This window comes from Mustelus asterias, chromosome 6 (genome assembly GCF_964213995.1).
Source record: "Mustelus asterias chromosome 6, sMusAst1.hap1.1, whole genome shotgun sequence".
Lineage (NCBI taxonomy): Eukaryota > Metazoa > Chordata > Chondrichthyes > Carcharhiniformes > Triakidae > Mustelus > Mustelus asterias.
This window is the reverse complement of record NC_135806.1, coordinates 15,636,373-15,653,773: the sequence shown is the minus strand read 5'-3', so window position 1 is coordinate 15,653,773 and position 17,401 is coordinate 15,636,373. Positions and strand designations below refer to the sequence as shown.

General features: G+C 44.2%; 1 protein-coding gene across 1 annotated transcript; it reads right to left on the bottom strand.

The window, feature by feature from the left end:
- Positions 1 to 489: 489 nt before the first annotated feature.
- LOC144495263 (neuronal acetylcholine receptor subunit alpha-3-like) lies at positions 490 to 9,560 on the bottom strand. Its single transcript, XM_078215334.1, has 6 exons — positions 9,306 to 9,560; positions 8,993 to 9,132; positions 8,804 to 8,848; positions 6,488 to 6,597; positions 5,363 to 6,365; positions 490 to 928 (listed from the first exon to the last, which is right to left on the bottom strand). Exons 1-6 carry the CDS (start codon positions 9,364 to 9,366, stop codon positions 806 to 808), a joined length of 1,482 nt encoding a protein of 493 aa, XP_078071460.1. The 5' UTR covers positions 9,367 to 9,560; the 3' UTR covers positions 490 to 805.
- Between the last annotated feature and the right edge of the window lie 7,841 nt (positions 9,561 to 17,401).

Sequence of the window (17,401 nt, the reverse complement as noted above, 5' to 3'; positions counted from 1 at the left end):
AAATGCTTCTAAAATTATCTGATGCTCTGATTAATTTGGAGAAAGACACTGAATACAGTTTATCCACTAATATAATTAAATGTATATCGGGGTGGCATCGTGGCACAGTGGTTAGCACTGCTGCCTCACAACGTGAGGGACCTGGGTTCAATTCCTAGGGCCAATGTCTGTGTGGAGTTTGCACATTCTCCCTAAGTCTGCGTGGGTTTCCTCCGGGTGCTACGGTTTCCTCCCACAGTCCGAAAGACGTGCCGGTTAGGTGCTTTGCCCATGCTAAATTCTCCCTCAGTGTACCCGAACAGGCGCTGGAGTGTGGCGAGTAGAGGATTTTCACAGTAATTTCATTGCGGTGTTAATGTAAGCCTACTTCTGACACTAATAAAAAAAGTATGCAGCCACAATAAAAAGGAAGGACTTAAAAGTCGTTACTGTAAAACAAATACAATAAGAGTAAAATTCACAATATGATTTCATTATTGATATCATTTTCAACATCCACAGGGTACATTTTTAATGAAGTTATGATTGCATCACTCACAATACAGGAAGAGAGGACATGATCTACTTACTGATATTATGATACAGCACAATGAACAATGATTTATGGTATTATACATAAAAAGACACAAACAGTATTTTGCTGACAACAATATTGCGCACGGTATCAAGAACATAGATTTCAATGGAATAACTTTTTTAATGCTCTCGTTTTATGTTCGGCCATCTGTATGTTCTGGTGTGACAGACGACACTGGTATATACATAAGACAAACGATTTTCACAGATTTCAGACAGGTCATTGCATTTACTCTGCAGCCATCAGTGGTTGTAAAAACAGTCCCACAGTTCCAAGGACACAAACCAACACAAATACCCACAGGAATATTCTGTCAATTACCATAGCCACATACTTCCAATCATCTTCCACCTGCAAAATACAAAGAGGGTACAGCATTACCTCCCTATCTATTTGAACTATAGATGGTTACTACCATCCCACTTCCAGCCAAATCCCCATACTTAGCCTTTGAGTTTTAGAATTGGAATAAAACACATGGGGCAGGCGATATGGAAAAAAAACAAAAAGCTGTGAAATATATAGGGAACATTTCTGTGTGTTTTTTGTTGAAAGTAACTTAATTTGCCTGAAGGTCTATGTCCAAAGACTTATCCTGTGCCATTTTTCATGATTATGATATAACTTTAATGCAAATAAATAGAATTAAGCAAACAAGTTAGTAAATAGCAAACAAATCAGCATCGGTAATTATTTTGAAAGTGTAGTCATGGTTGTAATGTTGAGAAATGTAGCAAAATGGAACAAACAGCAATGAGGTGAATGACCATATAATAATGTTTTTAGTGGTGATTGAGTGAGAAGCACTAGCTAAAATACTGGAAGAACTGCCTCAAATCTCACACAGAATCTACCGCCTAAGAGGACAGATGGGGCATTGGTTTAATATCTTATCACTGTTAACAGTGCTGCACTCCCTCAGTAATCGACTGGGAGTGTCAGACACCATTTACCTCTCAATCACCACCAGCAAACATTGATCAGTTGGTTAATTCATCCAATACATTGGAACCCAGGATCTGGAGTAAGCCATTTGATCTCGAGTCAACCATTCAATGAGATCACGGTTGATCTGCAACTTAAATCCACAGATCCACTTTTGTCCCAAATTAAAGTCCCTGGAGTCTGTCTTGCCTTATAAAAATATAGAAAGTAGAAGCAGGAGTAGGCCATTCAGCCCTTCAAGCCTGCTTCACCATTCATTTTGATCATGGCTGAATATCAAATTCAATATCCTGATCTTGCCTTTCCCGCCTTATCCCTTGGTCCCGTTAGCCCAGAATTGGCTTCCTATCAGGGAATTTTCACAGCACCTTAATTGCAGTGTTAATGTCAGCCTACTTGTAACAATAATAAAACAACATAAAACTTAATTTGTCTGGCAAAAGTGGAAGTTGTATTCTGAGGAAGGGACCTCTGCTGTGTTATACTTCAGGTGCAGTTCGAAGTCGACACCGGTGTTAAGGATGGTGAGAGTGGCAAAAGTAAATTACATCATTCTCTCGTCAGAAGGTAAAGTAAATTCTGAGCATGCGTTCTTAAATTCACATTCAGATTTCTTCTGACTGATCTCTAGCTGGTCACACTAGAAAAGAAGCAGTGCAATCATGAGAGGAAAGACCCACCCTTTTGTCTTCACAAACTAAAAGGAAACATTGCAGTTCATTACAAACATATAGATTTTTAAAGATTTAACATTCGCTTTTGCCACCGTGGTTAGGTTACAAAAAGAACCAAGCCAAGTTGAGTGGCAGGAAACGATTTGCACTTAAACAAAATGTGTAACACAGCAGCAATGCTAACTTTGGAGGTATTGTGTGGTGTAACTGCGTGATGAACTTTTCAGAAATGGGATTTAATTTGTCAACGGATCGGAGTAAGAGGCCCACCATAAGTCCCTCCGTGCTGAAACATTTTTTTCAGCTGCTGTCTGTAAAGTCACTGCTCTCAAGTTGCTCTGCTGTTTACTGATCTCATTACACAGCTCTGACATGAAGAAATTCAACTGAATAATTTTGCAAACCCATTGGTTTGGTCAGACTTAGCCACATGTAGCACTGTTCAAAGTCAACTTCAAATAGACTGGCATTATAATCTCAAGCTATGTTTAACTGGCTACTCTATCAAGTGAACCAAATAAACCAGTTTGGCTCTCTATTCAGACCAACAGCCCTTTTGTATCAACAATGGATTCCCATTAAACATCGAGAATTGGATAAACCCAATATTATGATGAAAAACAGAAGAAGGAAAACAAGAAATGCCCACCTTTCCATTTCTATGTTAAATCCAAGCACTTTGTCCCCATTGTCTGAACAAAAAATGTGCACAATCCTATAGTTTATGAAGATCTCTTATACTGCTTTGAGCTAAAAGATGTCAACCTTGGATCAGCTGGCACATTCTCAAATGAGTCAGAAGGTTGTGGGTTCAGAGTCCTGAGCCATAATCCAAGCTGGCACAACATTGCAGTGCTGCACTTTCCAAAGCACCTTAACTCTGTCTGGGGGTCTGTAAGCCCACCTTCCAAACCTATGGTCATTACCATTGGGAAGGACAAGGGCAGCAGACATATGCAAGCATCACCGCCTGGAAGTTCCCCTCCAAAACACTCACCATCCTGACTTCGAAATATTTCACCATTCCTTCACTGTCACTGGGTCAAGATCCTGGAACTCCCTCCTTAACAACACTGTACCGACACCACTGGGACTGCACCGGTTCAAGCAGGCAGCTCACAACCTCCTCCTCAGGGGCAATTAGGGACAGACAATAAGTGCTGGCCTAGGCAGTTGAAAGTCACATCGCATGAATGAATTTTTTTAAATTCTGGGGACCGGAATTTTATCTCCTCGCCCGCCCCAGAATCGGGCGAGTGAGGCTCGCAGAACGGAATTCTCCATTGGATTCGGCGGGATTTTACGAGCCTTGCCCGAGCGAGGTCATAAAATCCCGCATGGGGTCTCAGAGTGCGCTCTCAGGTCGACATTAACAAGCCCAAGGCTACTACTTGAAGAAGAGCAGTTGAGTCTCCCCAGTGTTCTGGTTAGTATTTATCCTTCAACCAACATTACTTACCTGATCATTTATCTGATTGCAATTGGTGAGATCTTGCTGTGCACATTGCTGCCATTTTCTCAACTTTATAACAATGATTACACTTCAAAAGTAATTGATTGGCTATGAAGTGCTTTGGAACGTACTGAGGTCATGTAAGGCTCTACATAAATGCAAACTCTTTCCTTAAAAGTTACAAGAAATGTGTAATACAATACATACATTGAAATATAGTAAGAATTATTTTCATACAAATTGATGAGCAAATTTTACTATTATGTTGTTTTTTCTTGGTAACACCAATAAATAAGAAGACCTCATATAACTTGCCACAAAAAGAGCCAGCTCAGCCACATTAACCCTGCGAGTACTGGGCTTCTCAGTACTTGGATTAGAGAACAATCAGTACATTCCATGGAAAAGGACAAAAAAAAGGCCTGGTTTTGTCATGTTTGCCGAGAATATAAATACACAAATGTAACATGTAAAATAATAGAAACGTAAAATAAATATGAAATTAAAAATGTAAACACATTAAGAAGTAAATATGGGGAGGGGATTGTGGATGTTTGGGGACAATTAATACAGCTCAAATTCCTGGGTTCTGATGAAGATATAAATCACGGAAGTGAAACATCAGTGAATGATAGGTATTTACGTGGATTTGAGCTGAGTTTTGGGGCTAAGGACAGATTGCCAAGGATTACCTACAAAGCCGTATTTCTATTATCCATTAACAATGCTAAAATTACTCACCAAGTGGTCGCATTCCTCTGACACACTGCTGCATTTTTGTTTCAGATGGAAGTATATTTTTTTTGCCACAGGCTGATTTTTGTCTTAAATGAATGGACTCCTTTACTTATGTTACTGGTAATTCCCTTTGAATGTGTTTGTGTGTATGCATGTATATATGCATGTATATGTGTACATGTGTATATGTGAATGTGTATGTGAATGCATGTGTGTACGTATGTGTGTGTATATGTGTGTGTATATTTGTCTACGTATGTATGTGTGTATGTGTTTGTGTGTGCATGTGTATATATATGCATGTGAGTGTGTATATGTGCATGTGTGTGCATCTATGTGTATGGATATGTATATGTGTATATATGTATGTGAGTGTGTGTATATGTGTGTGCATAATTGCCTTTCTGGCGGGATACACAGGGATAGAAAAGATGCAAATAAGATTTCCAGGCTGATACCAGAATTAAGAGGTTGTACCTATCAAGAAGGATTGAAAGTCAGGACAGATTTTCTGGCCATGCTCAATCCAAGACCGGAAAATTCCACCCGAGGTCAACGGACCTTTGCATGGTCTGTGTCCCGCCTGCTACGATTCCCATGGCGGGCGGGACGGGAAAGTTCTGCCAAAGGGCTTTTTTCTCTTGGAAAGAAGACACTTATTCGTGGTCTCTTTGAGATCATTAATGCTATGAAAGGGTTTGACAGAGAAAATGCTTGCACTTGTGGGGGTAAAGCAATACTTTGGGGTCATAAATATGACTGGTTAGAAGGTGGAACTCACTACACAGGGAGTAGTTCAGATGAAAAATGTGGATGTATTTAAGGAGAATCAAAGTGACCCAGTTGACTCAAATGCCTTTTTTCAATGATGCAAATCCAATGTACTGTCATTTGCATCAAAGAAAGCGATAGGGATGTTGAATGTACAATGCACAACCTTACTCCTTGCCCATTAGGCAGAGGATCTCCACCTACCTCTTTGGCAGCATTCTGGCTCCTCGTGTTTTCTGCAATGTACTTGACATTCTCTATAGCCTGTCGGATTTCAGGGGAAAGGAGTGAGACACCCAACAGAGTTTCAAGTGACTGAGGACTGGTGCGTCTGCAAAGATTACAGGAAGCAGCATGGATGGGCTCCTTACAATACTGGCAGGGGCACTTAGGCTGTTCGTTACAAATCTTGAAGTCATCGTGCTCCAGATAGTTGGCGCAGTTTGGTTGGGGCCAGTTGGCTTTCCTTCGTCTGCTCCTTGAATTTTCAGCTTGCTTTTCGTCTAAAGGCCTTCTCATCAACATTACTCTGGGTAAGAAGTGCAGGAAGACCCTTCGCACCCACCCTGGCATGACATGAGTAGTTGGAGTTCGATAGTGGACATTTAGCACAAAAACTGTAATAACAATAGACAGAGTGACAAAGATCATTGTAAATAAGAGGTACTCGCCAATCAGAGGAATCACTAGAGAGGTGGATGGAATAGTTTCAGTGATAACCAACAGAAATACTGTCAAAGACAGGAGGACGGATATGCACAAAGTGACCTTCTCTCCACAGTCAGAGGGCAGATAAAATACCAGCACAGTCAGGAAGGAGATCAACAGGCAGGGAATGATCAAGTTGATTGTGTAAAACAAAGGCAATCTTCGAATGTAGAAGGAGTATGTAATGTCCACATAAATAGCTTCACAACAATTATACTTAATGTCATGTTTATATCCTGGAGCATCAATGATCTCCCATTCACCGCTCTCCCAATAGTCTTTCAGATTTACTTTGGACCCTATGATTACAAGGTCAATTTTGGCTTTATCATAGGTCCAGGATCCAAATTTCATCGAACAGTTCTGATAATCAAAAGGAAAATAGGTGATGTCCATTGGACAGGAGCTTTTAAAAATAGCAGGAGGCATCCAGGTAATGGTTCCATCATATTTGAGGAGTGCTTTGGTTTTGTCCCCAACTTGGAATTCTCCCACCGCACTGCAAAGTAGAAGGGTCCAAAAGTGGTCAGTGCGCCTCGGAAATATCTGGAGAAACCGTGAGTAAATACGCCAAACAGATTAAAGCATTGGCTCCCGGTCTAATGGTCACATGAGACTCACTTGTTGTACAGCACAATGTCTGGTTTCCATATCTCGGCAGAAGGAACTCTGATGGATTCGATCCCATCATAATCAACTGGGTTCCACCGCAGTTTGTAATCATTCCAAATCTGTTAGAAATACCCAGTACAGAATTGGAAATGTTGCATTCATTGTAAATATATGCAATGCCGTCTTATCAACAAAGTATTTATTAGGTGTGACCAGCTATGAGTGCATTGGCATGTTTAAATACTAGATTTATACACACAATACTCATTCATTCATAGAAAGACTTTTAATCAGAATTGCCATGGACCCAAAACATTAATAACTCAGTTTCTCGCTCCTCAGATACTGCCAGCCCTAAGTATTTCCAACACGGTGGAACAGTGGTTAGCACCAATGACTCACAGCATCAGAGACCCGGATTCAATTCCGGCATGGGTCACTGTCTGTGTGGAGTCTGCATGTTCTCCCTGTGTCGGCATGGGTTTCCTCCGGGTGCTCTGGTTTCATAGAAACATAGAAGACAGGAGCAGGAGAAGGCCATTCGGCCCTTTGAGTCTGCTCCGCCATTAATCACGATCATGGCTGATCATCCAACTCAATAGCCTAATCCTGTTTTCTCTCCATAACCCTTATCCTGTTCACCCCAAATGCTATACATTGCCGCCTCTTGAATACATTCAATGTTTTGGCATCAACTATTTCCTGTGGTAATGAATTCCACAGGCTCACCACTCTTTGGGTGAAGAAATGTCTCCTCATCTCCGTCCTAAATGGTCTACCCTGTATCCTCAGACTGTGACCCCTGGTTCTGGACACCCCCACCATCGGGAACATCCTTCCTGCATCTACCCTGTCTAGTCCAGTTAGTATTTTATAAATCTCTATGAGATTCCCCCTCATTTGGCTGAACTCCAGCGAAAACAATCCTAACCTAGTCAATCTCTCCTCGTACATCAGTCCCGCCATCCCCGGAATCAGCCTGGTAAACCTTCGCTGCGCTCCCTCGAGAGCAAAAACATCCTTCCTCAGAAAAGGAGACCACAACTGCACACAATACTCCAGGTGTGGCCTCACCAAGGCCCTGTATAATTGCAACAACACATCCCTGCTCCTGTACTCGAAACCTCTCGCAATGAAGGCCAACATCCCATTTGCCTTCTTTACTGCCTGCTGCAGCTGCATGCTTACCTTCAGCGACTGGTGCACAAGGACATCCAGGTCCCGCTGCACACTCCCCTCTCCCAATTTACAGCCATTCAGGTAGTAATCTGCCTTCTTGTTTTTGCTTCCAAAGTGAATAACCTCACATTTATCCAAATTGTAATGCATCTGCCATTGATTTGCTCACTCACCCAACCTGTCCAGATCATGGTGATGGATTTCTACATCCTCGTCACAGTTCACCCTCCCAACCAAATTGGTATCATCTCCAAACTTTGAGATGTTACATTTTGTTCCCTCATCCAAATCATTAATATATATTGTGAATAACTGGGGTCCCAGCACCGATCCCTGTGGGACGGGACCCCACTAGTTAATGCCTCCCACAGTCCAAAATGCTGGTTAGCTGGATTGGCCATGCTAAATTCTCCCTCAGTCTACCAGGACAGGCACCGGAATTTGGCGACTAGGGGATTTTCACAGCAACTTCATTACAATGTTAATGTAAGCCCACTTGTGACAGTAATAAATACTTTATTTATTTAATTTATTACATTTCCTGCCTTTATTTCAGATTTCCAGCACATGCAACATAATTGCCTCTGCAGAAAGAACTGTGGTTATTTGGGTGCAATCCTATATTTATGCTGGGGTGGCACTGAAAGAGGCTATTCAGTCCATCGTACCTGTGCTAGCTCTTTGAAAGAGCAACAAAATTAGCTCCACTGCTCTACTTTATGCACAGAGTTATTTTTTTCAAAAACTCTTAATCATATTAGTCATCTGTTGCAGCTCTGAAACAGAGTGCAGTGTCCCACATTGAACTGTAAAAGCGCAATGAACCACACACACACATACACACACAATACTTAAACTCGTACAAGTCCTCCAAAAGAGTGGAAGGGGAGTAGGGTTTTCTGTAGTGCAAATCTCAGAGTGCTGCTGCTAACTGTGCTGGGCTGTGGTGAAATTAAGGCCCAGATGGAATCCAAACTCCCCAGGGAATGAAAGTAAGTGAGATAGCCCGAGATTGCCTTAGCTGCTGAGAAACGAGATCAGGGGAACATACATGGGGGCCCTGGTGGTACAGCAAGCGGGCTGAGGAAGCATGTTATACCTGGGGGAGGCGCATTGCTAATGTACAGTGCAACTGACACAACTTACATGTCGCAGCCAAAGATTTGTCTCCATTATCTGGTTGACTTCATCCTGCCAGGAGGTGATTGAAATTAAACGAATTAAACTTTACAACCACAGCACGGCCACCCCTCCTTCCCCAAAAAGAAATACACACATACATATACACTTGCAATTAAGTTCTACTATCATTCCCACCCACGGTGTTGTCCTTACCACTTTGACCAGCTGGGAGATGGAGATCTCGAAGTGGACGGTGACCGGGTCAGACACATTCTCCACCGGTCTGATGGACTGGTTATACCGGCGGAATATTCTCTGGAACAGCCGATATTCTGCCCTGGAGGCAAAATAACCTGCACAAAAGCACACACACACACACAAAACAGCCACTTACTAGTGAAATTGCAACACATCCCACTGTATGTAATCTAAAAAATGTCAACATTTTGTGTCGCGGTCTTTTTTTTGTCTTGTTGCAACCTATTGTGTTCTGTTGTAGTTGTGGGGAATTAAATTGTTTCCTTACCGTGTATGAATAATGGCAAAACAATCAGCGTGAATGCATTCGGTTTCCTGGCAGTTGTCATCTGTACGGTAGTTGTTGCTGCTGCCTTTTTTTGACGGGAGGTTGAGTTGCTAAAGGCGATTCTGTTCGGGAAGGGATGTTCACACAGGTTTATTCCAACTGGATGAAGACCGATAGAAGCATCAGGCTCTGTTTCCTCCTGCCAGTCAGCCTCAAGGTACCCCGCCCTCTCTCCTCCTCCCCCTCCAGCATCAGCACACTGCAGGGCTGAATTTCCTTCGGGGGAAGGAGCAGCTCGCCCACACACACACACACACACACACTTTTTCTAAGTTTATTTATTAGTGTCACAAGTAGGCTTACATCAAGTTGTGTCTGTGTGGGTTTCCTCTGGGTGCTCCGGTTTCCTCCCACAGTCCAAAGGTGTGCAGGTTCGGTTGATTGGCCATGATAAATTGCCCCTTGGTGTCAGGGCGATTAGGAGGGCAAATATGTGGGGTTACAGGGATGGGACCTGGGTAGGATTGTTGTCGATGCAGGCTCAATGGGCCAAATGGCCTCCTTCGACACTGTTGATTCTATGATTAACACTGCAACGAAGTTACTGTGAAAATCCTCCAGTCACCGGACTCCAGAGCCTGTTCGGGTACACTGTGGAGGGAATTCAGCATGGCCAATGCACCTAACCAGCATGTCTTTCGGACTGTGGGAGGAAACCAGAGGAAACCCATGCAGACACAGGGAGAACGTGCAGACTCTGCACAGACATTGACCCAAGCTGGGAATCGAACCTGGGTCCCTGGTGCTGTGATCCAGCAGTGCTAACCACTGTGCCATCATGCCACACACTGCAGACAGATATTGGATTTTCCTGTGGGGAGTGGATTGCTTCTAGATCTCCCAGGGCACTTCAGAAGTTATACCAGATATCCAAGCAATCTCCAGCAGTGGCCCAGTCTGGAACCCACACCCGAAATATGCCTATTCTGCCCATGCCATCTTAATGTTTAGAGCTCGCCCACATGCCAGACCTCGTGTAGTCAGATGGTGGGTGTGGATGGTGATGGTAGGTGCACTGAGTGCCACCTTTTTGATTTGATTTATTGTTGTCACATGTATTAGCATACAGTGAAAAGTATTGTTTCTTGCGCGCTATACAGACAAAGCATACCGTTCATAGAGAAGGAAATGAGAGAGTGCAGAATGTTGTGTCACAGTCATAGCCAGGCTGTAGAGAAAGATCAGCTTAATGCAAGGTAGGTCCATCCAAAAGTCTGACAGCAGCAGGGAAGAAGCTGTTCTTGAGTCGTTTGCTATGTGACCTCAGACTTTTGTATCTTTTTCCCGACAGAAGAAGGTGGAAGATAGAATGTCCAGGGTGAGTGGGGTCCTTAATTATGCTGGCTGCTTTGCTAAGGTAGCGGGAAGTGAAGACAGAGTCAATGGATGGGAGGCTGGTTTGCATTGGGCTTCATTCACAACCCTTCGTAGTTCTTTGCGGTCTTGTTCAGAGCAGGAGCCATACCAAGCTGTGATACAGCCAGAAAGAATGCTTTCTATGGTGAGCAGTTGGTGAGAGTCGTAGCTGACATGCCAAATTTCCTTAGTCTTCTGAGAAAGTAGAGGCATTGGTGGATTTTCTTAACTATAGTGTCGGCATGGGAGGACCAGGATAGGTTCTTGGTGATCTGGATACCTAAAAACTTGACGCTCTCGACCCTTTCTACTTTGTCCCCGTTGATGTAGACAGGGGCATGTTCTCCTTTACGCTTCCTAAAGTTGGTGACAATTTCCTTCGTTTTGTTGACATTGAGGGAGAGTTTATTGTCGCTGCACCAGTTCACCAGATTCTCTATCTCGTTCCTGTACTCTGTCTCATCATTGTTTGAGATCTGTCCCACTACGGTGGTGTCATCAGCAAACTTGAAAATCGAATTGGAGGGGAATTTGGCCACACAGTCATAGGTGTATAAGGAGTATCGAAGGGGGCTGAGAACACAGCCTTGTGGGGCACCGATGTTGAGGATTATCGTGGAGGAGGTGTTGTTGCCTATCCTTACTGATTGTGATCTGTAAGTTAGGAAATTCAGGATCCAGTCGCAGAGGGAGGAGCCAAGGCCCAGGCCACGGAGTTTGGAAATGAGTTTTGTGGGAATAATAGTGTTGAAGGCTGAACTGTAGTCAATAAATAGGAGTCTGACATAGGTGTCTTTGTTATCTAGGTTTTCCAGGGTTGAGTGTAGGGCCAGGGAGATGGCATCTGCTGTGGACCTGTTGCGGCAGTTGGCAAACTGTAGTGGATCCAGGTAGTCCGGGAGGCTGGAATTGATTCGTGCCATGACTAACCTTTCGAAGCATTTCATAATGATGGATGTCAGAGCTACCAGACGATAGTCATTAAGACACGCTGCTTGGTTTTTCTCAGGTACCGGGATGATGGTCGTCTTCTTGAAGCAGATCGGGACATCAGATTGTTGTAAAGAGAGGTTGAAGATGTCTGTGAATACCTCCGCCAGCTGATCCACGCAGGATCTGAGTGCACGTCCGGGTACCCCATCTGGGCCAGTTGCTTTCTGTGGATTGGCGGGGCTGTTGTGGTGGGGGAGAGGGTGATTGGAGGGGGGGGGGGGCTGTGGTGGAAGAGAGGTTGGTTGAGAGGTGGGGGCCAGTAGGTCAACAATCTCTGGTCTCTGATCCAGACATATAAAAGTTGAGGCCACAGTCGCCTTCATTCTACAGGCTGCCCGCAGGCCAAAACGTTTTGTCATCTGTAAAGAATTCACATCATTGGCCTAGGGCTCCTTTGTGAGACCAGAACCATTGTACAGTCAACTCTTCAGACAGATCTTGGAGAGCCATTCAAGCCCTATTTACACTCTACATTGGGCACCAGTCTCACCACTCATGGTGTTTCCTGTATTGCTTCTCTTCATCCTGTCTGCCCTTCTCTGTTTCAGCATTAGACAGAAGCAGTGCCACCCAAACAGACATTTTAAGATGTCATTTCTAACATTGAGCGTAAATATTGAATGCACTGCTGAAAATGGCTTTGGTGCTTCCTGGTGGCATGTGATTTGGGATCATGCCAGCACAGGTGCCAATGCATCTGAAAGACAGAATTTGAAGGGACCATCTGCAAGTGTAAGAAACTCGCATTTGAATGCTGGACTATGGCTGGTTTTATGGACAGCAATGCATTTGGGTTGAAGGATCAGTAGACAGCTGGAGATTTAGGAGTATTGCACTTACATGTGCAACTTATTTATGCCCACAATAGTCATAGAATCATAGAATCCCTACAGTGCAGCCCATCATATCTGCACCAACCACAATCCCACCCAGCCCCTATTCCCGTAGCCCCATATATTTTCCCTGCTAACCCCCCTGACACTAAGGGGCAATTTAGCATGGCCAATCAGCCTAACCTGCACGACTTTGGACTGTGGAGGAAACCGGAGCACCCAGAGGAAACCCACGCAAACACGAGGAGACTGTGCAAACTCCACACAGACAGTGACCCAGGTGAGGAATCGAACCTGGGTCCCTGGCGTTGTGAGGCAGCAGTGTTAACCACTGTGTCACCGTGCTGCCCGTACGGTCAATTATTCCGCAGAATTAATTTACACCCTGAGCGGGCACCTGCGCAGGAAATTCAAGGTCATCATGCTTAAGAACCCTACATTGTTGAACCCCATTCAAATTATTACTGTACATAATTGCAGAAGACTTGCATACAAGAATCTGTAACTTGTGGTAAGGTCAATTATTATAATTCGTTAAACATTTAGACAGGCCATTGGTTTTCAAACGTTTTGGTTGCAGGGCCTTTTTTAAATAGATTATTAATTGCAGACACACCATCCAAATTAGAACACTATATAATGATCATAATATAAAAGTGCTGCACGCAAAGTGCTTTAATAAAGCTTTTAATAAAACTTACTTCTAAATGTTATGTGTGCCTGCTTTTCACTCTATTCTATTCTTCATGTGATGTGCGGCAATAACTCATAAATCACTCAATTTAAAAGCTAACATTTCTTGTAAGTCAGGGCAAACGGGATGTGATTGCAGAATGCAACTTGCTCAAAACACACATAAAAATCCTATGTAATTCAAAGCAGAAGCGATGGACCTACGGAGCACCTGGAGACACGCTGCAGGATGGCCACTAGTTTGTGCATCTCGCTTGAGTGGCAATGTGGTAATGCCAGAGGCTGGTGATGTTTGCCATATCAGTCTGCATAGGGCTTTCGATTAAAGCACTCAACGTCTTAGGTAGCAGGTGGTTCTGAGAGGCGATGCAGTGGCAAGGTGAAATGCCAAATCGTCACCAGGCATCCAGCTGCATCGCACACATCATGCGACCCTCCCTACTTGGTAAGCACTTTCACACAGGAGGGAGGTGATGGCCTAGTGGTATTATCACTAAACTATTAATCCAGAAACTCAGCTAAAGTTCTGGGAACTGAGGTTCGAATCCCACCACGGCAGATGGTGGAATTTGAATTCAATAAAAATATCTGGAATTAAGAATCTGATACGCTGCAGGAAAGGATGTCCCGAGGCATGGTACATTGGGGAAACCATGCAGACACTACGACAACGGATGAATGAACACCGCTCGACAATCACCAGGCAAGACCGTTCTCTTCCTGTGGGGGAGCACTTCAGCAGTCACGGGCATTCGGCCTTGGATCTTCAGGTAAGCGTTCTCCAAGGCGGCCTTCACGACACATGACAGCGCAGAGTCACTGAGCAGAAACTGATAGCCAAGTTCCGTACGCATGAGGACGGCCTTAACCGGGATGTTGGATTTATGTCACATTATCAGTAACCCCCACAGCTCGCCTCCTGGGCTTGCAGAATCTCACTAGCTGTTCTGTCTGGAGACAATACACATCTCTTTAACCTGTGTTTAATGCTCCCTCCACCCACATTGTCTGTATCTTTAAGACCTGGCTGGCTGTAGGGATTCGCATTCTAATCAGTATTCTGTAACTTGATTTTGTGTCTCTGTGCACTGTTTGAGAGCACATTTCCACTCCATCTGACGAAGGAGCAGCACTCCGAAAGCTTATGGTATTTGCTACCAAATAAACCTGTTGGACTTTAACCTGGTGTTGTGAGACTTCTTACTGTGTTCATCCCAGTCCAACGCCGGCATCTCCACCACATGAGAGTCCAGAGAAACTGCAAAAGGTCATGAATGTAGCCCAATCCATCATGCAAACCAGCCTCCCATCCATTGACTCTGTCTACGTTTCCCACTGCCTCGGCAAAGCAACCAGCATAATTAAGGACCCCACACACCCCGGACATACTCTCTTCCACGTTCTTCCATTGGTAAAATGATACAAAAGTCTGAGGTCACATACCAACTCAAGAACAACTTCTTCCCTGTTGCCATCAGACTTTTGAATGGACCTACCTCACATTAGGTTGATCTTTCTCTAGATCCTAGCAATGACTGTAACACAATATTCTGCACTCTCATTTCATTTCCATGAACGGTATGGTTTGGCTGTATAGTGCGCAAGAAACAATACTTTTCACTGTATACTAATGTATGTGACAATAAATCAAATCAAATCAAAATCAAATCAACCACAATGTGGTTGACTCTCAACTGCCCTCTGAAATGGCCATGCAAGCCATTCAGTTCAAGGGCAACTAGGGGTGGGCATTAAATGCTGGCCAGCCAGTGACACGCAGGTCCCACAAATGAATAAAATAAACGTTTACTGGCTCCCCCTTGCAAGTCTCTGCCCACTGCCAGAGATCCAGTTCTTCACTTTGAGAAGTACTTGCAGATTTATAAGACCCTCGTCAGACCCCACTTGCTCAGTTTTGGTCACCTCATTACAGGAGGGATGTGGAAATGATTGAAAGGGTGCAGAGAAGATTTACAAGGATGTTGCCTGGATTGGTTGGCATGCCTTATGAGGATAGGCTGAGGGAGCTCGGTCTTTTCTCCTTGGAGAGACAAAGGATAAGAGGTGACCAGATAGAGGTGTACCAGATGTTGAAAGGTATAGATCGGGTGGATTCTCAGAGGCCTTTTCCCAGGACTGAAATGGCTGCTACGAGAGGACACAGGTTTAAGGTGCTGGGGAGTAGGTACAGAGGAGATGTTAGGGGTAAGTTTTTCACTCAGAGGGTGGTGGGTGAGTGGAATCGGCTGCCGTCAGTGGTGGTGGAGGCAAACTCGATAGGGTCTTTTAAGAGACTCCTGGATGAGTACATGGGACTTAATAGGATTGAGGGTTATAGGTGAGCCTATATATAAGTCTAGGTAGGTAGGGACATGACCGGCGCAACTTGTGGACCGAAGGGCCTGTTTGTGCTGTATTTTTTCTATGTTCTATGTTCTATGTTCTACTCTGACTGCTGATTGTAAACATTTGAGGTGATGTGGGTGTATCGTACTTACACAAGTAGCATACTCATGCTCACATGCCCATAGATTGTTTTGGGCCATCTATACAAATGCAAATACGCAGGCAATCCCGGACCCCCACAAAGTATTAAAATTAAAGCTTAAAGCCATATAAGCATCATTCATCAGGCATAACCTTGTTTTGTTAATCATAGAATCCCTCCAGTGCATGAGGAGGCCATTTGAGTCTACACGGACCACAATCCCACCCAGGCCTTATTCCCATAGCCCCACATATTTACCCTGCTAATCCCCCACACTAGGGTCAATTTAGCATGGCCAATCCACCTAACTTGCACGCCTTTGGACTGTGGGAAGAAACCGGAGGAAACCCATGCAGACACGGGGAGAATGTGCAAACTCCACACAGACAGTGACCCAAAGGCGGAATTGAACCCGTTCCCTGGTGCTGTGAGGCAGCAGTGCTAACCACTGTGCTACCGGGCGGCCCCAAAGAAAATGTAATTGCAATAATTTTCCAATTATAAATGTTGGTCAAACTGATCTCATAAAAATGTGCTCAAGTAAACATGCGGGCGGCACAGTGGCACTGTTGACATTGCCGCCTCACAGGTCCAGGGACCTGGTTCAATTCCCAGCTTGGGTCACTGTCTGTGTGCAGTTTGCACGTTCTCCCTGTGTTGCGTGGGTTTTCTCCGGGTGCTCCGGTTTCCTCCCACAGTCCAAAAATGTGCAGGTTAGGTTGATTGACCATGCTAAATTGCCCCTTAGTGTCTTGGGATGCATCGATTAGAGAGATTAGCGGGGCAAATATGTGGGGTTAGAGGGATGGGGCCTGGGTGCAATTGTTGTCAGTGCAGACTCGATGGGCCGAATGACCTCCTTCTGTACTGTCGGGTTTCTATGATTCTATGATTTAAAAAACAGGTCTCAAAAACGATAAACTTTACAAACTCAACTCAATAATTAAATTAAACATAGGAAATACGACTTTGTTTCCCCTGGCACTGAAGTTAAATCCATTCTGAACAGCATAAAAGTTGGAAATGTGCGAGGACTGAATGCTAATATAATAAGCTAAAATGTGTTTGGTGACTGGGAGGAATAAATGGGCATGAAATTACTTCAGTCCAATTTTCCTCCATCTTTTATGCCATTTATTTGCTTTATGCCTCAATCCATCCAAACACAGGTGAAATCCCAACCTGCACATGTTGAAAGGCAGACATGTTGTGGATTACACATAATTGGCCAATATAGCTCTCAACTTCGGAATCATCCATGTATGGACCTAACCCATGAAAATCAGGAGAAGTTGGCCAACACAAGGACACTTGTTTTTGATTATTAAATACAATCAATGTAAAATTAACACAGAAGTCGCTAACACTAATGGGCGGCACAGTGGCACAGTGGTTAGCACTGCTGCCTCATAGCGCAAGGAGCTCGGGTTCAATTCCCGCCTCAGGTCACTGTCTGTGCAGAGTCTGCACATTCTCCCCGTGCCTGCGTGGGTTTCCTCTGGGTGCTCCGATTTCCTCCCACATTCAAAGATGTGCAGGTTAGGTGGGTTGGCCATGCTTAAAATTTCCCCTTAGTGCCAGCGGGACTAGCAGGGTAAATATGTGGAGTTATGGGGATAGGGCTTGGGTGGGACTGTTGTCGATGGAGGCTTGATGGGCCGAATGGCCTCCTT